We start from the raw sequence: 27818 nt of genomic DNA, 5'->3' as shown, positions 1-27818 counted from the left end.
TAATACATAATGGTTTCTTCGTTCTGACCAAAGGTACTTTGTTAAACTCAGGAATGTGACCAGATCACATTTACCAGAAGATAGTGGTGTTGCACAACACTCGATTATTCTCAGGGTAGCCTTAAACCGATGCTCTTTCAGCCGGTCAACTATGACACCAGCTGCCCAGGGCTGTGGAACTTTACTATTTGTGATCACACTATGACAGTTTAGTGACAAGAGGTCAGTCAAGCACCTTAATGGCGAGATCGATCTGAAAAACACTATACTCTCAAAACTTTCGTATACTCTGTTGTTTTGCTTGAGACGGAAGTTCGGATGGATATTTTAAACTGTTGATTGAGAAAGTTTCTGAAATCCATAAGTTTTTGCCGAGTTCAGCAACTTTTTCTGATTGGTAACTGCCAGATAGCGCCCTGATGATATTTTGTCAGAGACGAGTGCGTGAAATTGAAGACTTTTCTAGGACATGAAATGGTTCTTTGGAGACACTTTCAAGAAATGACCACAACTTACTTGTATGAGTGGAAACAACAATATGATGAGCCATACACAGGGGAAGAGAGACCGGTAGACCCAAATCATCGTGGTGTTATATTTGTTGATGATGAGGATTGTGATACCTGGAACGAGAAACATTGAAAACAAGAGTTAGTTCAGGTTTGACGGGAAACTATTGGTTAGAATTGTTGACATGTGTCAATGAAGTACATGCTGCCACAGCAGGAATACTGTATGAAACCGCACATGTAATGCTGAAATACTTTTCTTAGCTTCACTGAACTGTTAGTCCTGCTTGTTTCACAAAAGTGGAGCTAAAATGTGGGCGAAGACCAAGGTGGCAGCCCAGGTTTGAGGCAAAATGAGAGCTCCACCTGAGTGGTGTTTGGTGACACAACCAAGACTATGAGGGATCAATTTCTATTCGAAAACACTACAAACTTGAAATATGTAAGGCATAATCCACCGTGAATCTGCTTTCGAAGTTTGTCTCACCAATACCTAATACAAAATGAGGCCATCATAAAAAAGAGACATTGTAACGAGTGTTTTAGAACCTCCCCTGGCTATGCCTGGGTGTCAAAAGCGTGTCAGACAGCATTACGCCAAACCATCTTGTGATTCAATATATGACTATCGTCTCTGCACTGACCAGACAGAACTTGAGAGAGCGGATATGATGTGAGAAACACCCCTCCATTCTGCCGGCTGCTAATTGCATTACTTGTTCGATCAAGCAAATGGATGGCCCACCATTTCAGTGACGGATCTTAGCAATAACAACCGGGTAGTCACTGCTGCGTTGCTGTGTCAGCATTTTGTCACCGAGTCAAATATGTTATCAACAGGCCAAAACAAGATTGGAGCTGGAGTTGTAAATGATGTACAACCTACCTAATATTAGGTGATGTGATGAAGAGAACTTTATACTCCAGCACTACTCAAACAAATGAAGATGGCTATAAACAGCTCTTGACACTTTACCAATCAATACAGCAGAAGAGAGGGCCGGTTTACTACAAATTGGTGGGGAAAAGGTGCATTGCCACTTAGAGTAACTGACCTTACTCTATTCTAAGATTCCCTCGGGCTTGAGGGTAATACTAGCTTGAACCAGGACCCAGACATTCTGACTACTCTATTTTCATCAAATCATGACCTTCCTGCCTGGACAGCCACCACAGGGAAATCATAACATAACTACCACAATCATCTCACAAAGAGATTATTCAATTTCACTGTGCTATTTTAGCATCGCAGATTCCCCTTGCCATCCAAGGATCTCCCTTTGGACCAAAAGGTTATCGGAAAATCTGGCCCTTCTTGATGAAATTGTTGAAATAAACTGTTTCACTCCAGTGTCATTCTCTTGGGCGTATCTGTAATTATTTTATGTGTCTCCATGATGCTTATTTTAGCATCGCTACAATTTGGTCGAGGAGGTAAAAACGTCTTTGAGAATTGAATAGACTGGTCTAGAATCTCTGTTCAACTCCCACCCCAAATTGGATAATGAAGTGATGCAATTTCTTTCCGTCTCCTGCCCATGGTTAAACACAGCATATGAACAGCTATTGCCATTACAGCTTCTCATGGCAATAACAACTCGCCAAAACGGAAGCACAAACTGTTGGTTCATTCCAAAGCCAACCATAATGAGATGTAATTATTCATGCCACTAAGCCAGTTCTTCACACTAGATCCCCAAGTGACATTTACGGTGAATATTTAAACCGTGTCAGATCATGCAATTCTTTGAGAAGTGTCATATATCTGCAGTGGGTGGAAATCGACAAGTATGCTTGATACAGGAGCCGATATTTGATAGAAAACAAACTGAAATGAAATATTTTACAAACAGACCGACTCGAAATACCAAGTTTGAAAGCGACAATCAACAGAGTGATATCGGCTCATGAGTGATATTGGACGATTTGAAACTTGCCACTTTCATGCAAGGCCAAATGACAGCGCTCGTATTACCGATAGATCACAGTTTAAGGTCAAATAACCTTCTGAACATGTGACACATGGGGTGACGCGTCCCTGTTCCAGACAGAGATGAAATTGTCTCATAGAGAAGTGACGCATCTGAGCCAGTGGTCACTCCTACACATGACTATCACTACTACACATGACAAGCGCAGACGGCCCCTATATTCCCAAGGCGAATGCAAATAAAAGGTTGTGACGGCAGCTTTTATCATCCAGTGCCATTCCCGACTCAATACAGATAAGGTGTACTTCAGACTGTGAGAGCCACTTTTATTCCAATTCAATCATCAGTTGCTGTCAGTGTCACTGCCCTGCACCAACACCAATATCAGACATTTCAGATCTAACTGTGTCGGCTGCGTTTATCAACCGGTTCTTATCCGATACCGATAAGCTAGCCATTCATGTCCCAGCCTCACGCTGTCATGGTGATCGTCGGTAACAGACGTCAATCGGATACTTTACAATCGTTAAAATCTCGATAGAGTTCCGTGTTCCGTGCGTTGCTAACTTTATCACAGATGTAAATCCATTGCATTTCTGGACGCATAGTTTTAAATATTTGACTTAGGATTATAGGGATATAAGTTAAATCAGGTAGGTGAATACCACTTTCAACTATTTATGAATGCACAAAGTTCATATGGCGCTGCTGTCGAAGCCGGAGGGTATCCGTAAATGGATGGAACGTTAAGTGATTAGCTCTGAGCTCGACCATCAGCCTTGCCTGGAGCTGTCTGCTCACCTCATTTGGTCAGCTCATCATGCCGAAACACCTGGGCATCTTTGATCCATACCGGTATTTTGCTTGCCGGCTCATTTTAATTTAGAGATAACAGCTGACACCCTCTCCTATATGGTCACTGATTCCGACATGGATTTGACTCCAAAATCGACCGTTACCATAAAAAGGAGTGATGTGGTCAAGAATTCTACAGAAAACAATCATTCCTCGCAACAAAGTCACCATACATCTCTTGACTGCTCGGTCTTTTTTCCCATCAATCTCAATCTGCGGCATATTCCATCTCGTTTTGTGACTCAAACATACGAGACTAGTCTCACAGCGCTCTTTATCTACACGTCTAACATGATTTTATGTTCAGTGCCAAGAAACAGCTGAGCGCACCATTTATGATCAATTCCCATGGAACCCAAAAGGTTGACCGAGCTGATTTCAAATATATTTCAACCTTTAGCTGTGCCTTCCCTGAGGAAAACTTTGTGCTTTTCATTGCGGTGGTAACTCGGTTTCATAATTCAACATGTTCAATTGACTTTTAAAATGGTGAACAGGGAATGTTGATAAGTTTTAAGGGGTTGCAGCCCCTTTTCTGCTGACCTCCTTACCTGGAACGCAACCATGCAAGACGATTGTGATAGGAAAATAGACGCTGAAATCACTTGCCTGCAAAGTGCTTAAGGATCTTGATTTTTAGCACCCCCCCCCCCCCCCTCCCCTCCCTCATCCCGCAAGCACAGGTTTAGCCAGTCCATCTCACTCTCCCTTCAATCTCTGACTGGACCGCCACAATATCTTACCATCTAACATATCGACTACTGCTCAACAGCTGCCGCTATTTTTCATCACATCCATGAGTCAACACCAGAGAAGCAAGCTCCAGGCGATAACTGATATGACAAATTGAATTTTTTCAAGAGAGTCACGTCTGCCTATGTTTTGTCCGTCACGCCATCCATTAGTTTCAGGATCGAGAGCAGACGGCAGCTAAAAGCCCTGTCTGCGTCAATAAGCGGTATCGATGTACAGCGCGGAGGTATTGTATTTCCTTTCAGCTGGTTTTCATGTTGCAAGTTGCACGGCATGTTCTGAAAGTGGATCCGAGATCGTTAATACCGGAAAGGTACGAATAGTTTGTTTCAAAATTCAAGGTCAAAAGCTTCCCCACGACCCAGATTCAATTATGTGACTTCACTCAGAATTCAATATTTTAGGAGAAGCTGGATAAGCCTTATAGATGACGACCTCAATCCTGTCATGCACAGGTTTGAACGACTTGAAGAAAAGTGCCACAGATGTTTCAAACATTTGATTTAGATAATGGCCTGTTTGAGGCAACAGTTGGTAATAGATTCGTGTTCCTGAAGCTGCAAATGGTGGAGTGATGGGTACTTTGGGTCAGAGTGGGAAGTAACACTCAAAAGGGGGAAGTTTGAAGCAGAAGTGCCTGGAAATGGTGATTGACCGAGGGGTTCTCGTGAATTCAGAGGTCGTAGGCCATATATACGTGTAATTGCAATGCGCACTGGAGATTTTTGTTGCTGTGACTAGCAATAAAAAGATTGCTTGTCTGTGGGGTTAGAATGGTAATCACTGGGTTTGCACCTTTTGCAAGTCACAAATTATTCTACCAATTATTCTGCCCTACTATTTATTGCATCAGATCCTACACTGGAATCGTGTTGTCGTGGTTACCGAAACCAAAATAGGGCAGTCTGACGCAAACTCCTCAAAACTGATTGTGTACCTCCACTACCTTGGCAACGGATTGGCACATCTTAATAAACAATGGCATCGTAAATATTTTAGGTTCGAGCTCTTTTTGCCGATAAACTGCATCAAATGACCTGAAACACGGCATCTGGCAGTGAGGCTCCAAACTGTGGAGAGGCAACTTTGACTTAAATTCCTGAGCTTATTCCCTATCTTTGAGATCAGGGGGTATCAAAATGAAACAGAAAAAACTTTGACCAAATCATCAATCATTAGAACTGTCAGAACTGATCATCGATCAAGCCAAGATTTTTACTTTCCTTCCCTAATCGTACCAGGATCAATTCATTCAGCCTCCCAATTTGTCACCGATTCCAATCGGCTTTCAGCAAACGCGCCGTAAAATTTGAATGTAAATTGCCTCTTATCTCGATAAAATGATGGTAATGCTCGATTTATAAATAAAGCAACTATTGGGGGAACAACTGAATGACAATAGAGTGGAAATCTCAGTCCAGGCCTCTATCCTCAAACCATGACACACACTACACCTGAGCACCGACAGAGAGCTAGAAGAAAGACATTTCAATTTCTCCTGTCCTGGTAGATTACACTAAGATTTCTATCCCGTCACATCACCATGGCGATTCTAAAAACAGGAAATGAGCGTCCAATATTTCCCATATGGATTTTATCAACGAGATCTGTAACGAGGCGAATGTTTTTTCTGTTGGTGAACTGTTTCCTGTGGGTAGCAAGATTCCTTTAGTGCCACAGCTTTTGAACTGAAATTTAATTAAGATTATTGATTTTATTGGTACTTTCAAAAGCAATACGGTACGCTTTGATACAAATTTGCCTAAAGCTAAGTGAACACGATGAGTCAAATGACAAAAAAAACGCTCTGAACCATTCGTGATCACTTTTAACCATTTTTCTGACTTATAATTCAATTTCCAACAATTTATTTGCTTTGAAATGTTACATACATCCGCACTACATTAAAGCCATCAAAAACCTGATACGTCTAAAAATTTATCATCTTAATAAATAATCTGTGTCCGATTCAATATGTTTTAAGTACATAATTTACCATAGACTCACATAGGATAGCAACCTTAATGGCCTCCTACACGCGAAACGAATATTTAGAATTTTTCATCAATTTTGAATTAGACAAATTGAGTTTGCTCACATGATTTTTGAGAAGCAATACTCGTGCCTTATTAGTTTTTTTGCAGAAATAAGGCTTTTTTAAACTAGAAACAGGACACCAGATCAATATAACAGGTGACATTTCACAAATAAAATATTGATCCACGAGTCTACTGTGAAAGCCACGAGGAAGCTAAAATTCAATAACATAAACCATGCAACAATGCAAACTTATTGGATTTTTTATCAATAAAGTCGGCGCAGACGGTGTATGGAAATTTAGGGAATGAATTATTAGTGTTCGTCTGTTTATTATTAGGGTCAATCTTTCCAGACGTGGCTGCAACCACATTCAAATGGGAAATTTACAAAATATCAAATTGCCTCAAAAACTAACATTTAGTCTCTGGGATCAAGCAGAGACACACAATGCATTCTCCCATCCCAAAACAGATTTAAATACAAAATTAAATTAGCTAAATAAAGTTCTCACAACGAAACTCCCCTTCGTTCCATTTTTAGAATTCGTCAATAAGTTAGCAAGATCAAAGCCAAAAGTAGGAGTTGATGACGACAATTCCACACGTGCCCAATAATCAATATGTTTGTTTAAAAATATTCTTTCATCAAAGGTTGTTTTTACAAAGCATTACGTTTCTCAAAGTTATTTCTTGATATATTACAACATTCCGCATGATAATCAATAAAAACATTTAATAGGTCACCAGACACCTGACAAAAACACCCAGTCGATGAACAACTACAATGAATGACACTATAAGCCAAGGCATAGTTTCCAACACGCCAAAATCTCAATTCCCCCTTTCGGCAACAACGTCACAAACATATTGATGATATCAAATACTAAGCCGGAAATAAATGGACCCTGGGGTATCAACAAAGAAGACATCTTGTATTACAAAATATTTTCAAAAAGCGGTAATAATAGATATGTTGAAACCGATACTCCCCCACCTTCTGTTATTTGCAATGCACCAGTTCTATTGGTATACTACTGTCAACAGACATATTTTTCTGCCTATTTATTTTTGTAATTCGTGAAAACTTAATAAAAGAAATTGGTGGATTACAAAATATCTTTCGGGATTTTTAATGATTATTTGTTCGATTTATCTACTGCTTTTGCTTCACAGAAATCCAAGGAATGTTCTCAAAAAACTTTGACCTCTGAATCGATATATTCAAACATGGTGGACTGACTGAGCGGAGCATCCTCTCAATCACCCCCAGCCTCAAGCCTCCGGCCACCTGTGTACACACAGCGACTTCTTCATCAACTGGTTTATCGTGATTACTTCCTCTACCATCTCTAATCTTACCCATAATTCACGCCACCTGCGACCAGAATAGGCGAGCGTGATGACAATTTCAAATCACTTTGCAAGGAAGGAGACGACTCGGACCTGACCATATTTTCTGATCGTGATTATATGAAGCCATGATTCGATTGGCATGATTCGATAGCAACAATCAAGGCTGTCTGCATCAGGCCATAAACATGTTATTCCTTTGGGCTGCAAATCAGAACTTTCCTGAGACGATGATTATCACATATGAAGTTTGCCAATATCACTGAATGATAAATGACATCAACACAACCAATACTGAAAATTTTCAAAGCCAAAATTTTTTTGGGGCTGATGATGTTTCTTCATTTTGAGCAGAAAAAAAGAAACAAATGAAAAAAATATTGGACTTGAAATCTTTTTTCATCTGTAGCATGACAAATTTGCCGCAATCAATTTTTTAACAGAAATCATGGCAGCATTCGTCTTTTCACGGCAACTAAGCCCTTTGGTCAGGTTAGAGGGGTTAATTTGGTCATTAGGACTTCCCAATCCAGTGGTCGTGGCCAGGGTACCAGGATGGTCATGTTACCGAGGGCCTTGTCATGGTAATTAGAGAGGAAACCATTCGGGACCAGCGATTCTTGGTCGTCATAGTGAGGTGGTCGCGTTACCGGGGTGGTCGCCGACCAGGGTTCCACTGTACTTATTTCTCCAGGATGAAACTCCCAAGAGAAGATTTCAGCCAGGTTGCTAAGAAACAGCATGAAAATTGTCAACAGAGTGAAATCCCAGGTGTGACATTTCCAAGTTGAGCTTATTACTCACATCTGAAGTTCCCATACTATGATAGGGCCCGAGGACTCTCACTGAAGCATCAGAAGATGTTCAGACTGCAAGCACTGGCTTTCAGAGAAAGATTTGAAAGGGACCTTTAATATCATTGCATTAGGCTCTGTTCTGGCCGCAGTGATTATGGTGTTGCAACCATCACCACTTCAGTTGGTATAAAATGCTAATCTTCAGTACAAATGCTGTTAAAAGCCAAATGCGTTACATTTCAATGTATTTTCAGGTGTTTTAGAATAGAAATGGATACCCAACTGGAAGTAATCTCTGCGTCACCAAACACCACTGGAGTGGAAATGTCATTTACCAAATCCCTCCACATTCATGTACACAGTCATAACTCTAGAACATATTCCAGTATTGAGCCATCCCTAATTGACCTACCTATTCCAGTATTGAGCCATCCCTCATTGACCTACCTATTCCAGTATTGAGCCATCCCTCATTGACCTACCTATTCCAGTATTGAGCCATCCCTCATTGACCTACCTATTCCAGTATTGAGCCATCCCTCATTGACCTACCTATTCCAGTATTGAGCCATCCCTCATTGACCTACCTATTCCAGTATTGAGCCATCCCTCATTGACCTACCTAATCAAAGGCTACAACAGGATCCCCAATCGTCCCTGCGAACATGTTTCCTTCGAACATGTCCCGGGCAAATAATGAATACATGTATAAAAGGCCATGTTTTCCAGAAAGACATCACGCTCACCACAGGAAGACCACGGCCAACAAATCTTGTCAGGAACGCGATTGCAACTCAGAGTTGTTATCTCCTGTGACTGAGATAGGACTCAAGGAGTCACAGCCAGGATTACCTTTGATTGCCCAAGCAATTTCCTTCTTCATCGAAATATCATGATTGGGGCTGTCGCTTTTAGATGTCCAAATGTTAAGGTTTTACATTATGACTCCAAGCATTTTGAGCACCTCATACTTCGAATCAGCCGACCAAGGGTTTAAGTGCTCATTGAAGAGGCCTACCGTAGATACAAATTTTGAGAACTGGTAAACAGTCCCCAGCTTACCCGGCGGCCACAACTGAATAGGAAATTGAAATACAAAACCTCTTCATTTCAACAGCAGACTTTTGTTCGTTTCACCGCATGTTCAAGAATTGGAAACTGATTAAATTTCGTCATGCATACCCCTTGTTAGTGAAATTTTGCTCTGAAATAAGCTCCCGTTGCCATGGTACGCCAGAGGCACTCGCTTGTCATGAAACAGTAAAAGGATTCTACAACCTCTGATGTTGCCAATTACGCTCTTTCCTCTCAATGTAGTGCGCGAAAAAAGACAGCGATGCCTTTGAGGGGGATTATAGGCATAAGCTTGGGGGGTCAAATTAGTGATCTTCCTGAGACTGACACCCCTGCGAAATTCTGGGATCTGCCCTGCATATCCAACCAAGGTGAAGGAACATGGCTTTGTGAGGCCAATCCCCCTTACTGTTTGCCATGGTATAACGACCCCCAAGAGAACAGACGAGAGGCTCAAATATCAAACAGTCATTGGTCTTATACTCTTTGCCGAGGAAACAACGCGGTAATTAGCCTCCCAACAATGATTAGTACAGGGCTATCTGACGCTCAAATGTCAAAAGTCAGGGCTCAGGAGGGCAGTATAGGCTAATAGGAGATACGAAGATGTCTGAGGCTGACACATCATCTGTTGCTTGGCTGGATTGGAGAGGTGATCATGCAAGTAATTTGCAGTTGTGACATTGGACTCTCAAGGAATTGACTTTCAGCCTTTGTTTTACATCTCTGAAGCATTTCTTTCTTTTCAAACACCTCTGAGGGGAAGAAACACTTCTCCCTCTCATTGCTAAATTCTTCCCTGAACTTATTTCTTCTTCTTCTACTGCATGCAGAATTTTTGAGATGCGGGCTAGACAGTCAGTCAGTTTTTGGTAACAAAGTCGGCTGTCAAAATCATTTGGTGCATCTCCTTTCGTGACTGTGCGTAGGGATCCAATTTTGGTTCCCTGCCACATTGGCTGCTCCCTTCCCACTTCAGTGGCTGGGTTTCAAGCAAGAATTTGGTCCACAGAAAATTGCTGTCCTAATAATCCCGTTGACTTAAACATTTCATTTAAAGCGATCCAAAGGCCGTTTAATCTCTTCAGTTTCTTTGGCAATAGGGAAATTAATATCAGCCACAAAGTCCACAGCACGTTAGGTGTCAGCCAAGCAAGATAAGCCTGAAGTTATTTGCTTCACTCCGCAAAAAGACATACGCTTCACCCTGGCTGGTCACCAAGATTGCCATATCAAAATAATGACCAATGCAGTAATGCAAGCTGGCAAATTTCTTTATCTTGATGGAGTCAGGAATATCAAAAGACGCTTGGCAGCATGTTCTTCTAAGGTTCAATGGTTGTAGAAGCCGAGATCATGAATACAGTCATCTTAAGTCAACATTGGGCCACTTGCCGGTCCATTTCGGGCGTCTGATCCATCAGAGTGCTTGCAGAATCTAAGCACGTCTCTTCTAAAGTAAGCAGATGATATGAAAGGACCTTCCGTAAGAAAACATGGTGGCCATTTGGCTGACAATATTTCGAGTTGGCAGACGAAAGGCCCTTCCCAAAGTAAACACCACAGTTATTTGATTAGCTCTCTGGGCAACAAAATAATCGCAACAAAATGATCGAGGAGTTAAGAGGACGATTCCCCTGATTAAGTAGATGATGAAAAGACCCATCTTATGTAAACACGATGGTCAATTTCCTCGGTCCTCAGCATGACAGGGAGATGATCACCCCTGATGAAGAATATGTCACTCATTATCGTAAGAGCACAACTTATAGTTGGACAGGCATGTGTGATGCATGGAGAATTGTATTGGCCAGTGTGGCAACTTTCTGATTAACATGTTGAGAAATGGCAAAGCCAGCCCATTTGCCAGAATAGTTTTTTGAAAAATTCACCACAATCCATGTCCGGAATTCATCTCTTGAATTTTAACAATGTTTTATGATCAACTGCTGGCAAGATAGTATCGATTCACGTCACTTGTTCGAGGCATCTTCTTCTAGACTTTTATTCAAGATTGATGAGGTTTATCAGCTGTGAACAGGCTTCGTAACTTTCTTTCGAGTCTCTGCGCGTTTAGAATAACAAGACAGCGCCACAAGACTGGAAAAATCCCTCGTTCGGGACAATTTCACCTCCTTGAATTGACACGAGGCAAAATTGTCTTGAATTGCATAAATGAGAGCAGAATTGTTCAGGTTTGCAGTATCACCTCCGAAGCAAGATTGAGACACAAGAGCTGTAAATCTTTGACGCAAACAGAGCCGAAATTGCATTTGATCTGAACAAATCCGACGGTATATTATAAACGTTGAGCATATCAGCTGCACCTTTCCCTGTTTTCATCTCCACGACACGGACATGGCAATATTGGTTTTTCTCATAATCGTATCATTTCAGCAGTCTTTGTAGTTTGGTGACAAAGGAATACTGTACCACTTTATCAGGTTAAGTGCAGTGAATCTGCCATTTTATTGACGCTTTATAGCATTGGTGGATAGCGAACTTAAACTTGAGCGGCGCACTCTATACCATATCGAACATGACCCAAATGATTCCTGGATGTTTACCAAAATTGACCAAAGAAAGTCTGAGATATGCAACAGTCTCATCAAACTGTCATTGATGGCCGAATATAATCAAACCCATAATCCACTAATCATCACCAGCTCGTCAGATGAGCCAAAACCTATGAATAACAAACACAGAAAACTCGACATAATAGTAAATCTTTGGATCACACACAAACAGATGGCAATTTTTCTCCTGTTGACATCTCGGGAAATTAAAGACGTGTGCGCTGTCGTTCTTTTTTAGAGGTGTGTTGGGATATTTGTCCGAGCTGAGGAGGATGGCATGACTCTGGAACCTCCCTAAGAGGACACCTCTGTAAGCAGGGATACCCACCCTATTAAAGAAGGTCACGCATTTTGTCCTTAATTTTATTTCTTCAAAGCAGTGAAAATAGATTCAAAGCAGTTTTCATTTTTTACTTAACGTTATCAAGAAGACTGTTCTATGAAATATGAATACCAAAGAAGATCGATAATCTTCAGAGACATGAACATGTCGTCTTTTTTTAATCCACGAACCGTTTTCTCGAATAACTGCCTGCCCAAGTATCACTCATCAACATTTCTTAAGTGTCCACAATAAAGCAGCCTTGATCAATCAACAGGCAATCAAGAATAGATTCGAGTAACCCGATCCATGAATACTAAACATGGAACCCCATAATCACGATCAAAGCATGTCTTACATTCTCTTAAACATCACGCCTTGCAATTTTCTCCCCATGAGACGTTTTTGTTTTCTATGGAATGACGTATATTGGTAGTTTTTACTTCAGGCACAATGTCATGTCTCTATATGTAGTTCACTGGTTTAATAATGGCCTAAAGTGTGATACTTTCTGTCGCTTATGGCTTGCTGGGCAAAATATTGACGACCAAAAGCAACGAATTATTGTTATTGCTCAGAGCAACACAACTCAAATAACACCAAAAGAGGAAACTATAGCCCCTACAGCCCCTACATTGATGTTCTTTAGCCACAAACAACTGGAAATATCAGCTTTCTTGGTTTCCGTACTTCCTTGTGTTACTGGATTATTTACGAAATCAGAAGCCAATAGTGTTATTAGATTGGAAGCCATAAAGTTCTTTCATTGTTTTCATTTAGTACCAGTCAATGGCACTAATTGTCACTAAAAAAAGCTGACGTTGCCAGTTGTTTGTGGCTCAGAAACATCAACCGTTTTTGTAGGGCTACACTTCCTGTTTTGTTGTTATCTGAGTTGTGTTGCTCTCAGGAGCAACAACCTCAAAGACATTGGACTCTGAAAAGCAACGAGAATCAAACAACAATAAAATCAAACTTTAGAGCTCTGAAAAGTGAATGAAAGTTATACCACAGGCCAAACTTCCTTGCAGATTCTCCATTTGCCTGACCTAATCCTCTATGATTGATTCAATCTTGGTTGAGATATTTTCACCAGGTCCAAACTTGATACCTGTACACAAGATTTTCTCATGTCAAAAGAAATGGTGTGGAAGCGGTGGTTCTGCGACGATGCTTCACCTTAGTCGATATCGAGGACGTTGTTCAACAGCCTTTGATCCAACAAGCACACTTCACCAATACATGGGAACAAACATAAGTTTAATGGTGCCATAATGGCGTAGTTTATGGTGCCATTTTGTTAGCATATGGAGCAGACGTGTACATAGTAGGAATGCTAACTGTGCCGATGGTGGGCGCACCATGGTTACCATATGCTGGTATCATCGTTTGATTTCCGAGTTGGTCCATGGCTTGTCACCAAACCATGCAGTGAGTGGAAGAATCTACAAGCACTTCAATTGTCACTAAAGCTAGCAGATGGTATCGACCTGGAGGCACATGTCAATACACTAGCAGATATCTTTTGCTTTCCTCATTAAGACTGGTGGAACACGAACCATCTATCAAAATACATTCCTGTCACATTAGTGCAAATGTTGGGTCATGCTTGAGCATTTCCGATTCTCTCCTTTGATTTTGATTAAGCCTCCTAGGCTATTCCACAACATATGAATATTCAAGAAGGTCAGATGAGACTAAAAGCCGTAGTCCCTTGTACCTGAGTGTCCATTCCAAGGCCCACACAAGTGGACACAACCTATAGTGGACTCAATACCTCCAGCAAAATCTGATAGGATATTCTCAAGGTCGCTTGTGTGGAGTTAAATATCGGAATCTACTCAAAAATCCCATCAACCTCAGCACGTTACCAAACAATTCAGATTTTCACCCAAATGAAAACCCCCAGAGCAGTCTCCGAGGTCTTCTGGTAATGGCCCACGCATCCCACTAATTAATTTACAATCACTAATTGACAATTTGTGCTGCTATTTTCAATTACTTAACTACAGTGTAGCTCTTCATTTTGGTAATTGATATAGTGTATTGGACGTAGTGTATCATGATATGGGTACTCGCTTTTGGAATAACTTGATTCATTTTGTAGTCTGTTGTATTCGATCACAGTGACAGAATATCTTTGTAGGTAAAGTAAAGTAGGTGGGCAGTGTCTGCCTCAATGGTGACCATGTTTTTTCCGTGCCGAGGTACGCTCTGGAGAACTACAATCTCAAGTGTACGCAATGTATCGCAATTCGACTCATATATGAAGAAATAAGGAAATTTTAGCCAATCATACAGTTTATGTATCATTCAATAACAACAAACAACCATCTACCAATAGCTTCAATAGCGGCAAGCTTGAACAAATCAAGCCCACCACGCAATAGCCAGGATTTCCAACCTGTTTTGGTTATCATAGCCGGGCCAAGCGACAGATGGGCATGATTGATGTAATGGGGTACTGACATGGCCGTAAAGGAAAGTGATTGATTAACTTTTATTGTTGGTCGAGATTCACCTGGTGATGAGTTGGATCCGCTGGTGATCAGCCATCAATGTTATAGAATGATAACTCATGAAGAACGCCACTCACCCTAAATACGATAGAGCATCACCTGCAATTCCCAACTTATTTTAGGGGTGTAGCTATCCTTTTCGTCTTGGGAGGGCAAAAGGCTCAATGTGGGGGGGGGGGGGGCATATTTTATACCTCTTTAATCAGAACTTTGTACAGATATTTGGGAGCTCATCAGTGCTAAAGACATCCTTTTTTCCTATGGCTACCGATGACGACCCAATTATCACAGAATAAAGAATACGCAGATGAGAAATTATGATTCATTCAATTTTATGATGATCAAGGGATTCTACAGCGATGACATTCAATTTAACGGTTGGATGATCACAGCAAATTATCGTTAGATGACGTGCGGAGAGGCTGCTATTACTGTGAACATATCTTATGATGAAGCAATTTGAATGTCGGTCTCATGTTCAAGGGTATAGTGATAGTTTCTCTGAATATTTTGGACGTTGGTTTTATGTTCTCTGAAAGTATTGAACGCATCATCACAACAAGTATGATCCTTTTTCCTAGAGTTCAACCACATCGAACCTGACCAACATACCGACAAAATATCAACACCATATCACTCCAACCCCTCCCTACATTTTTCAGCTGCAATCCCACAAGTAAAGATCAATCAAGGGGCTATCTGCAGCCATTCAAGTCAGATAATTTCACTACATATCTATAGATTTGGTCATCAAATCTTCAAAAAGCTGTCAAGCTACAAGCAAGATGACTTCCCATTTATTCGAGCCTCCAGCTGATTTTTCAGGACACACAAACTAACCATCATATTTCAGCATTGATATAATAGCAACATAGACTGAATCCTCTTTTCCTTTATGTTTCCAGGCTCCAATTCCAGAAGAATAGATCAATTGCAGAGACTTGTCCCGATCACTTTCATCAATCTAGATTTGGCCATCTAATCTAGAACCCATCAAGGTAGACATGCGGTACGCGGCAATAACCAATATGGTGAATGGTCCGTATCTCGGAGAAATATTGCAGTAAGGAGTACGCTATCGCAGTCACGGTGGAATATCGGAACACATCACAGCTAGGTAGCAATCTGGCAGTCATTGATGATTCATTGAGCTTTCAGAATTGAGTATGTAGTAAAGGGGTCTGCAGCCATGCTGCCATATGGCCAAACCCTTGTAATGTCAGAATGATATCGCACATGAGGAACAACATATATGTAGGAATAAGCTAAGCTACGTTAGCAATCTGAGAGCTAATGAGGAATATCTGACAAGTAGTTTGTTGACATGCTCCCGGCAAAAACAGCGTGGAGTTTGTAATTGCTGCATAATATCACAGTTAAGAGGAGCCATTGAGAAACAACTGCGTTAAGGTAACAAGCTGACAGTTCAGGAATGTATATTAAGGAGTCTCTTGGCAATTTGAAACCCATTTTAGGAGCACTTTCTGAAGATGCTGCCTGCAACAGCAACCAATAGTTTGCTTCGAATAATATCGACATGGATGAAGCTTGCACAGTAAGGAGTAGCCATGTAGGATTAAACCAAGTTCAAAAACCAGGAAGCAACTGAGGAACACTTGATGAGGATCAGGAATGCTTCCCCCAGAATACACCGATGCTCCTTGGATTCATCATATTCAGTCGGATATTAAGTGAAGTCAAAAGGATAACCTTCTCAAGAATTCCAAACACAGAAAAAGAAGCAGAAAAGGATAAATTAACTTGAAAATGTTCATGGTGAATAATTCAGTGGATTTCAAACCTTCAAAGAAATAATCAATTTCACTGTTAATCTTTCTTTACACAGAAACCTTCTTGAATACATTTCGCTTCATTTGTGTGCTTTCAGTCTGTAAGATATGACTATAAAAACCCCGCGGCAACGAAAGGGCCGTCTTATCGATCGATACAGATTCAAACACGGTGTGCTCCACGAGGATAGAATGAGAAAATTCCTCCCGGTGTATGGATTTCTTCTAGAGAAATTCGGTTGGTGAATGTTTTCTCAGGATAATTCAAAAGGAGTTCATTATTAGAGTGTGATGCCTATGATGGCAAGAAATTGGAAACCGTTACCAATATGGATTTTCAGAGTGCTTCGAATTCTTTTGTGATGTGATATTAGAGATTGGTTCACCATCTTTAACTATGTATCGATACAAAATGGACTAAGCGTACCGTGAGCTGTGGAGTACTAAAGATAATCGATCAACGTTTTAGGCTATTTTGCCTTGCGTAACGACTGCATATTGGTGCTGATGACTAGATCGTCTTCTCCATGGACCTAGCACTGGTCCTAAAGATAAAAGTGGAAAGAGGATGCTAATGCAACAATGAGGAACCAAGCGATGCAAACCTCGGATAGCCTGGATGACCCGTCCTGGCATTTGCATCAGTTTGAAAAAGAATCAGGAAATGAATTCAATTAGGCTACTACAGACGTCTTTAGATGAGTTTCGCATGCTTCAACCGTTGTCATGAATTCCCCCTTCAGATGCCTATAAATAAACTAATTGTCATGATGGTTGCCTTGGCAACCTGACGACAACCCAGCTGGCGATCATGTGACGGGTCACATGACATCAGCATGAAGAAACGTAAATTTTATGTACCATTTTCCATGATCGTAATAGGTCTATGTCATGTAATGTCTCTCGCGCAAGCAAAGTGCAGTCCTATTTGTAAATGTACGAGGGACATGGTGCACTGCTACTATACAACACTGTTCAGAATACCGAGAGGTTTGCCTACGTCAACCAAAATTATCCGTTTCCATAACAACAGGATGCTTCGACTGACAGCAGGTCAATTGCAGACCTTTTCTCATTTAAGAGAACTTTTTCTGCCGTACAATGGCATGACGGCTATTGACCGCCATGCGCTACAAGGATTACATTCGCTGAAGATATTAAACATTTCCCATAATGCAATTCAGACAATCCATAATGGTCTTCTTTACGATTTATCAGAGCTGCGAACACTTGATGTTAGTTATAATATGATTCAAAATATGCGATCCGGTGCTTTTGAAAAGATTCAAAAATTACGAATACTGAGTTTAGAAAGTAACAAACTGTCACACATTCCGAGCGACTTGTTCAATATCTCAACCTTGGAAGTCCTGCGTCTTGGGAAAAACCCATTAAAGACTCTTCAGCCAGATATATTCACCCGTCTTCCCAATCTGTTGCATTTGATGCTGGACGAAATCAATCTTACTAAAATTCCCGAGGAGTTATTCACGAATTTGACTAAGTTGAAGGTACTGAGTCTCTTTGGGAATCAGCTGGTGCGTTTACATTTGACGATGTTCGACGATATGGAAAGTCTCCTACGTTTGATTTTAGCGGAAAATAGCTTGGTCTGTGATTGTCGCCTCTTAGAGTTGAGAACCTGGATGACTGTAGCGATGGATATTGATTGGACGACACCATCAATCCCACAATGCAATCTTCAAAAAATCGGTCATATATATCTCACGAATTTGGTGTCAGAACACTTTGTCGATTGCAAATTGAAACAATTCGTGATGAAGCGAAGACATAAACCACCACCGGAAGACATTGAAATGTCCGAACACAAGTCGAAATATACGCTGCCCTACGACCCAATGATGGGAATTTATACAGCAGTTTGTCTGAGTAGTATGCTGATAGGGTTCTTCTTATGTTTAGCATATTATAAAGTGAAAAAGAGAATAAAAAGACGCTTTCGTGAATGGAAGATGGAACAAAATATAAAGAAGGGCCTACCGCCAGATGGCCTGCAGTACATGCAAACAAGCATCAGTGATAACAGCATCATCAGCGATCGGTACCGGGGCCACAGTAGGATCGAGACTTTGTCCGATGGCTCCGACTCGATCGCTGACGACTATGAACAGGAATATTTTCGAAGTAGGCAATACCACTCCAGACCTAGGATAGTCATACAAGAAACAGTTGTATGATATATGGTTTGGGTGTTGTCTTTTGTATACATTTTGTAGTGGGTTACATTTGATACCATAGCAAATTGACATGGTTCTATTTTACTCAAAGTAATGGGTTAACAACACACATCATCATCATCATCATCTACTGATATTGGTTGGGTGCATTACTGCACGTTTTTGACCAAGTTATGGGCGTCCCCGTGATTTCCAAAGGGGGTCATGTCCAAATTTGCAAGGTGTAATATGGTTCTTTTTGAAGATCTATTTAGCTATTTTAGAGATTAGCCGAGAGCATTTCTCTCAGAAAAGTTGCTTCCAAATCGATTTCAACACAAAAAGTGTCTCACTCTGAAGAGGAAGCCAGTCAACATAAAGCAGTCTAAAAATAGACTTCCTGCTTTGGTATCTGAATCAAGAAACAAGTTACATCTGCTGAGGACTTAATACTTGTAGGGTTTCAAGCACTTTAGATGAGACAACAAAAGTACACAATCTAGGCCGATACTGACATTTTTTAACCATCCTTTGGAATTGGATAGAAGTCAACACGATCAACAGATGTTGTAGAATAGATTGAAAGAGATCAGATGTGTCAATAAAACGGAATAATGAAGATCCCAATGGGAATTTAGATGCAGCAATGGAAGCTATGAATAGACTTGAATTGGTGGAGTTTTTTTATGTTAACTACTGAGGAAGACAGGAAAACTTCTAGCTTAATCCTTTAGGGCTGAAATGATAGGCCTTCTTGCCCTCTTGTACCCTTTGAACATGCTGATTGACATGACTGGGTAAGGATTAAAATCAATTCATAAGCATTTTGTCTTGCGTCGTTATGGGCTCTTTGGTAAAACTAAGAGATCTTCAACCGCCAACGGAATTTGAATTTCAAATCTAATGGTATCGTGACCGATTTTACCAACATCGTCAATGGTGGGTACGTGACTGAGAATAAAGGATGGTTTCCTCCCATCCACCCTCATCAAAGTGTTCATCAGTCTATGTTAGGATCATTGCCACTGGCAAGTTCCCGCTGATTATTACTCATTTTTGCACCAAGATCCTGTGGTATTGGCAACGGGTTGCCAATGACAACAGAAGCAGGCGTCTGTCCATGCGGCATCTTGATGAGGCAATATCAGGGCAGACGGCTAGAGCTGAGGTAGCGCAGCTCTGTTAGCAAGATAATGCTAATCTTGACACAGCTTGTTCTCATCAACAACTGCGATGACGTCGGAGCAAAAAAAATTGTCGTAAATCATCAGAAGCAATCCAGACGCAGATCTGGCCAAGGGTGGGCAAATTTCTGAAAAATCTTTGAAACTGATTACAAAAGCCTGAAATATTTTTTGATGAAATAAACTCTACCCACTATATTCTTGTACAGTACGTGTTTTACTATCTAGAATATATATTGTGATTAACATTTTTTTTAGGGGGGGGGGGGTATTTTATATGTTGTGATGGAGTGAATGGTATCTGTCAAGTCTTCGTCTCAAATTATGCAGCGGCACAAGTTATCCAAATATCTATAACTCTTGTATAGAAATGTGTAAAGTGTCCCATATGTGTGTTATCCCAGTGCATATCCTCAAATAGAACAGTGAAAATGTAATGAAAAAACTGTATCTGTTGGTGATCACTCCTATGACGCATTACTATCATTATCATCCGAAATGGGCGAGTTGTATTTTCTTATGAAGTGTCTGGGAATATTTTCAGAGACAACTAGTTTCATATGTCATTGTCTGTACGAGTAATTTGTAAAATAAGCATCGCAATCCTGCCCTTATTATCTGAATGTGATACCGTAAGTGTACAGATTAGGTCCGCCTCAATAAAGACATTTTATAACAAGAATTGCGTGTTCATTGAATTGAGGTCATTTCCATGACAACGCACGAGCCCCATGTCGGTCTAGAGATAATTCTAAGTATTCCAGTTACAACAGGGAAACCTCCCAATATAACATGACGACCACCCCATATAACATGCATGGCGACCTCCCCATATAACACTTGGTCACGCTTAGGAAAGTCAGTCGCGTGTTTCATGAAAATAACAAACTAAGGCATTTGCTACTGATCAACGGAGCTGCCATCTCCAGAATAACATGAAAACCAATAGCATCCCGCGAAGTTACTATTTATAGCTCACAAGGTCATTTGCATAAGATATTGATGACGTTTTAGTCACGTGACAGTCGGACATCGACACTTATTTCTACGCATTTGAGCTTATTTCAAAGTCAATTATCTTTGACCCTGCATTGTTTTTAGCATGAATGATACCATAGAGTCAGAGAGAGAAATATTCAGAACAATTATGTAGTATTTCCAACACTCGGGCATGTGCCAGATTGAATCTAACTGCCCTAGTTAGAAAGCCTGAAGCCATTACGAAACCGCATGTTTGTCCGACATTGCCTGTAATTCAGCGTTGGGGAAATAGAGGGCAGCAGCTGCAGTGACGTCATCTTCGCGGAATGCTTTTCACGTCAAGTAGACTTTCATGTGTTGGTACGTGGGCTTATTCCCTTGGTACACTTCACAGAGAAGGTCGACTGCTCTTAATTCAGACATATTCTAAATTAGTAGGCCCTCTGGTTCACTTTTTAAACTAAATCAAACTTCTTCGGGATATGAGTGATGGCATGACAAGATAATGGAGAAAACGAAAACGAGAGATGATTGACCATCTTACCTATGACGACCATCTCAGCAAACGTGATGGCCATTAGCGACGTCATCCTTGACATGGCCCCGTTGAGTTGTCCGAGAGACTGGCGTACTGCAAGGATATCCTGGAAGGACGATACATAGGGTTCAGTAACAAGGACATGCGGCTATCATCGGGATTGATACTGAACTGGAAGTCATGATTGTCTTGCCAAACACCACAAGAATGGAACTAAGATATTGGCCAAAACCAAGGCAACAGCCAAGGTTTGGAGCGAAATGACTGCTCCATCCAATTACCAACTGAGGACCTGTGAAGTGTTAAGTGTATATGACATCACAGCATTGACAGCATCCAAAGCTCAATTTCGGGGTTTTCAATGGCTGGTACAGTGTTTCTGGCAATTTTGAGAACTTTTTTTGCATCAGAGGAGTTTTAACCAAAGGGTTTGTTATCCCTTTTCCCTACCTTCATCATACTTTTAAGATCGCCAGTCTTCTCCTGGATCCTCAGCTGGATGCCATTGATAAAAAAGATGAGTATTTCACACTGGGATCCATAGTTCACGACCACTGCTAGGCTTATAGAACTGGTTAGGAGAATCCCAAGGATTTGAAAACCAAACATGATCCAGAACTGACTAGAAAGGAAAAAATAAGAACAGTGTAGACAAATCCAAGCGACTCCATCTTTAAATCAATCGCAGGTTAACTTCCTTGGCAAGCCTGGTGCCAATTTACTCATTGGTGGAGGGAAGCAAGAAGGGTTAAGTGCCTTGCCCTGGACACAAAGATGAAACAGTGCTGATCCCTGTGAGTGGGAACCTACAAACTCCTGGTTATAAGCCTGGCTCTCTAACCACTCTCTCTATTGCTACTGATCCGCTGTTTCATCAGGCAAGAGGCAAGAAGTGGTTGAAAAATCAGGACTGATCACTTCATTCATGGTCATTTTCATTTTTTGGCCTGGTTACCGGCAATGAATAATATTGTACCTTTCTGGAATCATACGGGCCTTGATATCACTTATACCAAAAGCCAGGACATAAATGACTTGAAGGGCGATCGTCAGTATGACCCAGGCAGCACCGAGACCGAGGAACAATTGTAACTTTTTGATCATGTAGGTTTGTGACACCATTCGGCCCTGGAGTGGAGACGCTTGTAGGAATACCTGGAATGGAGGAAGAGTTATAATCATGGTGATGGTAATCTGTTCCTTGGTGACACCATCCCAAAATATGAAGCTCTATGCTCATGGTGGTCTTCTTTTCTTCTACATTAGCAAGAGAAAAGGTTCTTGCCTTTTACTCCAGTTGAGCACCAAACCGGAGGAAAGGAGTATTTTGGTGAGAGAGATCTACGTCAGGTAGTGCTGAAACTGCTAATGCATATGCCAATAATGGAGCCTGTGCAGATGATGTCATTGCATCACAATCCGCATCTTGATGGTTAACCTGACGTCCCATGTGGCGTACTTTATGGAAGTGGTGAAGTGGAAATGACATCAGCCATGACCTGATCTGAACCGGCCACACATTGCAATGGCCCTCAATCCTGATCTCACCTTCTCCATCAAGGCATACAACTGTTCGTTCTCCAGAACCCTGAAGTAGATGAAGCCAATGATGTAGGCTATGAAGTGCAGGATGTTCGGAATCACATATGTCGTTATGACGTGTTCGCACACCAGTTTCATAGCCGGCTTGAGTAACGTCCCATTCCATGTTACAGGCTCTTTACTGGCATCATACAAATTCACCCATGGAATTATCATTGTTGTAGCATTAGCTGTGGTATTTGGAGTGGTCGTTTGTGGGGTGGTGGTAGGTAATGTTGGCTCCTGAAAAAATTATGGTTACAATGAGAAAAATCTTCTTTTTTTAAAAATGAAATACTCCCTTTCAATTGGCGGAAGACTTAACTTCAGATTTTTGGCTGAAATTTTCTGGTTAATGCAGTAACGGAGTAGATACACTGATTCTAAACTTGGCAGGACTCAAAAAGGACCCATGAACACCAAAAAACTTACCAATACATCTTCATGCACATTCAGTCGCCATTCACAGGCAAGGATTTCATAAATGTAGCTATACATCAGCAGTATGATGAGGAGGATGAAATATATAATGTTAATGACGCGCCAGTACCATTTGCTTGGATTGATGGATTCGCGGCCAAATCCCCGCCAAGCAATCTGAAAACAAGACAAAAGGCCAGTTGTACGATCCAAATTACTCCAATTCTGATTGAGAGCAGACAAAAGGTGACGAATCGTTTTGCCAACTTTGAGATGCAATCATTTCATTAGAGCCATGTATCAACCATGATGTTGTATCAAATAAGCTCAATCGAACCTCTACCCTTTTTATTGAACTTGACCTGGTTTTACCTGGTGATATAATTATTTATTGTACTATGTTGAAAAGTGCAATGGTGACAGAAGAGAGACCTATTGGTGACTTCGTTTTACTTTCTCTGATCTACTTGGCAGTTACCGGCAGCTTCCATTCAACAAGCTACATGTTATATCAGACATCTGTATCCTGTATTCAAACATTGATGAAAAGGATCACCAAAGAAGAACTTACAAACATGAGTAGTCTCCAATAAGGTCGGAGCACCTCCTCTTTGCATCTCTTGAGAGTGGTAGTTGTTAAGTTGATACTTTCGTTGCCATCAAGATCTGTGATCTGAAAAGAAAAAGAACGTCACTTAAGTACCTGCTTAGCCCTGAAACATGGTAACGGGTTAAAGTAAAACAAAAACTACCCTCAAAACTTCCGACCCAAAAACCCTGAAATTACAATAGTCATGATCTGTCTAGAATTCTAGTATTTAAGCCCTTGGGGAAGTCTTTCTACCCTGCTAATAGTAGCAAGATAAACAGTAAGATATTGGGAAAAAGTTAGGCCTTGATGTCTTGAGGAAAATGGCTTAGCCTTGAAACGAAGTTCCATAAACCATGGGTATTTCCTTTAATTAGTGGGTAAAAGAAACTTTTCTGGTGTTCACAGTCAAAGTGCTTGACTTACATCAACTCTTATAACATCACTCTGTATTGAGCTCTCCATGCTGTTATTATTCACCCGTCGCCCGCTCCCGTTACTTCCCCCAGTCGCTGTAGCAGCAGGAGAAAATGAAACATCCGCCATTTGCCCGGGAACTTGGACATGGTGGCTCAACGAGTTTGGGCGGTTAAGGACTTCCTCATGGCTCTCCGTCTCTGAGAATTGGTCATCTAGACTCTGATTGGTTCTCGCTGCAGCGGGGATGTCGCTTGCGAAGCCGCTTTTGTCGTCTTCCATTTCGCTGGAGAAATCCATCAGGCTGAAAAAAGGATGATGATTAAGGCCTCTGGCAAGTCTCTCGTCTCTTTCTAATTGTGAAACTGGCTGTATACAAGCCATGGTAGGCCAACACAGGCCTACCTTGTAGTTGTAGTAACAAAGATCCTAAGACTTAAATGTTTCTGAAAAAATCCATTGGTATGATACAAAAGTATTTAAATTGATCAACCTAGCATCTGAGCCCATGACAGGAACACAACAGGGGATTGGATCTTCTGATAAACGTAACAGTTACAGGCCCTACATCATCAACGCCTGCTTGGATTTTGATATCATTGAAAAAAATGACCTCAAAACGCCCCAAACTTTGTCTGAACAATTACATATGTTATTATGCAGGCTGTTAATGGCTCCGACTGAAATGGTGGCTCGAGATAGGAACCAACAAGCTAAATCATGTCAAGTGAGTTACTGCGAAGATTAAAGAATACCTGATGCAGCGCAGTCTCGGACTCCACTTTTTCCAAAACGTGGACATAGAAACAACAGTCCTTCAAATGTCACAAAGTCTAGAATAGGACTGTTAATGCCCCCGGAACTAACAGTGACACAGGTGAAGACTAGGCAACTCCGAGTTGACAGAGTTTGATAATAAAGTACATTTCTAGGGCATCTAGATACAAGACTATGATATAGGCCTTGTTCAGTGTGTCACTTCTGACAGCAAAACAAACAAGTTTCAGTTATCATACACAGTCCTGACTCAATTTCTGACTATTGATTGTTGTAGCTGGAATATAAGTCGTTCAGATTTCTATAACTTGGTGAAATGAGTCCGTGAAGAAAGACAGGAATTCGCTGTAACCCGCTGGGATGACTAGTCCAGGGAGCTTACTAGTGCTGTGGTCATGGTGGTGATCCTCAAAGACTGACTGTCAGCTTCACCTTCCTTTTGCAAGTAGAGTCTTTAAACCTCTCTAAAGGATTGGCCATTCTCGTGTTAATCAGCACAGCGTTCCACCGTGAGTCAGGGAATGTCTTCAGCCAAAATCTTGGTACACAGGCAAAAGTTTCCGTCCACGGATAGCTGATGGCCCATGAACGTTCCATCCACGGACGCCCATCCACGGATAGCTGATGGAGATTCTCCATCAGCTATCCGTGGACGGCCCATGGACGGAACGTTCATGATTAATCACCATCAGCTATCCGTGGACGGAGACTTTTGCCTGAGTACCGAGAAACTCATATCAATTCTGAATGCAGTGACCAAGTTAGGGTGTACGGCATGACCAGATCAGAGTTAAACTGAGGGGGGGGGGGCTATTTGATGCTATACTATCAACAGAACCCCGCCTTCAATCCCCTTACATACTTGGCCTACTGCTACTTATATTCTGAATCTTAAGACACTCACCCAACTTCACCTTTCTTGGTCATTTTCCCCACACCCATCATATAACGTTGCATCAGAACACAGCCTCTATCAAAGTCCTTTGACAATGCAAGCAATAATTCCAACCAAAAGCAATTAGAAGTTGACCAACATGGTACGGTGAATCCTACTAAGTTGTATCAAATCCAGAAAACATAAACTGAATGGCTCTGAGAAAGTTCAGGGAAACCCAGTCTGCGCAAAATGTTATCCTCAAGGCAACAAGCTTAACAAGAATGCTCGGAGATCAACTCTTTAAACCTTAATAACGAAATGTCCCTTGATAATTTTCTTAAAGATAACCCAGTGACATATTGGCAGAAAAGCCACACAAGGCAATCACGAACCTTGTATAAGAGCAGACGTCTTCTTATTGTATTTTGCTATGGGAAAGCATTCTTACTTTACTGTTACATGTATCTTGCATATCAAAGTCAAACAAATCAAACTAGAGGTTCCAATGTTTGTATGCCACCCCATAAACAGTAACAGAAAGTTACAAGATACTCTGTTATTAGGCCATCTAATCAAGGGGGTGATAAGAACAAAAGAAACAGCCTATCAATAAATCTTCCAAGTGTCTTATTGACAGTAACAATGGTCAAGGTGACATAACCACAAGTCTTCAGGTCATCAATTAATCTAAGTTACCAACATTTATAGAATAAAATTTCAACTACATGTATCACTGTCTGACTTTTAAGAAGTTTTAAATTGTTGTCTGGTCTTATTATGTTTGAGGGCGTATTATCGCAAAGGCTCAGTCAACTATTTGTTTTTTATCCAATCTCTCCCAGAGAATCGCTCTTCTGATGACAACAGTCTCTCATCAACATCAACATCACATCCTGGATACGGCCTCAATCTACGTCATAGGATACGGATGCATTTTGTCGTTGGCTCAGGTTCTGGTCCAAAATTGTCACAAGTGGCACATCTAATCTTAATTTTTACCTCAACCAAGTACTTCTTACTTTTCATATTACCAGAAATGAATGATGTCCTTTGAAAACCGTTCTGCTCCTGGTTGTGATATGGTCTCTCCAAGGACGTCTGATGGTTGTGACAGACCCTCAAAGACGTCTCATGGTTGTGAGTTCATTTTGGTCTTGCTCGTTGTGACACTCAAGCCTCAAATGAATCAACCTAGCCACGACAACTAACACAAAAAAAGGCAACCAACGTACCCCCTTTCTAAACAATGCAGACTGGTCACATCCTGAAGACAGCAACACGTCGAAGACAGCTGCACAGCTTCGCCATCTTCGGTCAATTCTTGAAACTAAAATTTGGCATGAAATTTCAGCACGAGTTTACAAAGTTCGTTTTCTACAAAACCAGTCGTCAAAAAGTTTAACCAAGGCCTCAAAATGTATACTACTATGTTCATCATGCCTAGAAATAACGAATTATGCTGAAATAACTCACAATTTTACTAGGAACAGACCATTTCTCTTCAGGAAACGAAAGTGACCTAGTTTCCACGTGTTCTTCCTGTTTACAGTTGTTCAGCCAATCACTGACCATGATTTGAAGGTCAGAGGTCAGGAATGGGATATTTACAAACAAAAGCGCATGGTAGGAAAGGGGCGTGGTCGCTGGTCTTGAGTTCAGTTGAATGATTGAAAACAAGATGCAGGGCCCCCCCCCCTTGTCTTGGCAATTGAGTCGGGAAGATGATGGGGGGGGGAGGGGTACTTTTTATAAGGGAAAGAAA

The 27818-nt window shown here is 41.1% G+C and overlaps 2 protein-coding genes across 4 annotated transcripts in view; one reads left to right on the top strand and one right to left on the bottom strand.

Annotated features, from left to right (window-relative positions):
- Window positions 1-26344, bottom strand: part of LOC135494975 (uncharacterized) — a 28497-nt gene extending 2153 nt beyond the window's left edge. The window contains exons 1-9 of one of the 3 annotated variants that reach the window (XM_064783348.1): window positions 26084-26344; window positions 24412-24706; window positions 23968-24069; window positions 23409-23573; window positions 22944-23219; window positions 22372-22550; window positions 21846-22017; window positions 21402-21501; window positions 517-623 (exon numbers count right to left, since the gene is read on the bottom strand). In XM_064783348.1, the coding sequence (XP_064639418.1) occupies window positions 517-623; window positions 21402-21501; window positions 21846-22017; window positions 22372-22550; window positions 22944-23219; window positions 23409-23573; window positions 23968-24069; window positions 24412-24706; window positions 26084-26136 (1449 nt within the window). In that variant the 5' untranslated portion in view covers window positions 26137-26344. Of the gene's footprint in view, window positions 1-516; window positions 624-21401; window positions 21502-21845; window positions 22018-22371; window positions 22551-22943; window positions 23220-23408; window positions 23574-23967; window positions 24070-24411; window positions 24707-25157; window positions 25262-26083 lie in introns of those variants that run through there. The other 2 variants (XM_064783346.1, XM_064783349.1) reach the window with 2 other exon arrangements.
- LOC135494663 (slit homolog 3 protein-like) lies at window positions 2862-19164 on the top strand. Its single transcript, XM_064782858.1, has 2 exons — window positions 2862-3093; window positions 15631-19164. Exon 2 carries the CDS (start codon window positions 17352-17354, stop codon window positions 18711-18713), a length of 1362 nt encoding a protein of 453 aa, XP_064638928.1. The 5' UTR covers window positions 2862-3093; window positions 15631-17351; the 3' UTR covers window positions 18714-19164.
- Window positions 26345-27818: the final 1474 nt, after the last annotated feature.

Source organism: Lineus longissimus, chromosome 10 (genome assembly GCF_910592395.1).
Source record: "Lineus longissimus chromosome 10, tnLinLong1.2, whole genome shotgun sequence".
NCBI lineage: Eukaryota > Metazoa > Nemertea > Pilidiophora > Heteronemertea > Lineidae > Lineus > Lineus longissimus.
The sequence above is the reverse complement of the archived record's forward strand: the minus strand, read 5'-3'. Positions and strand labels throughout refer to the sequence as shown.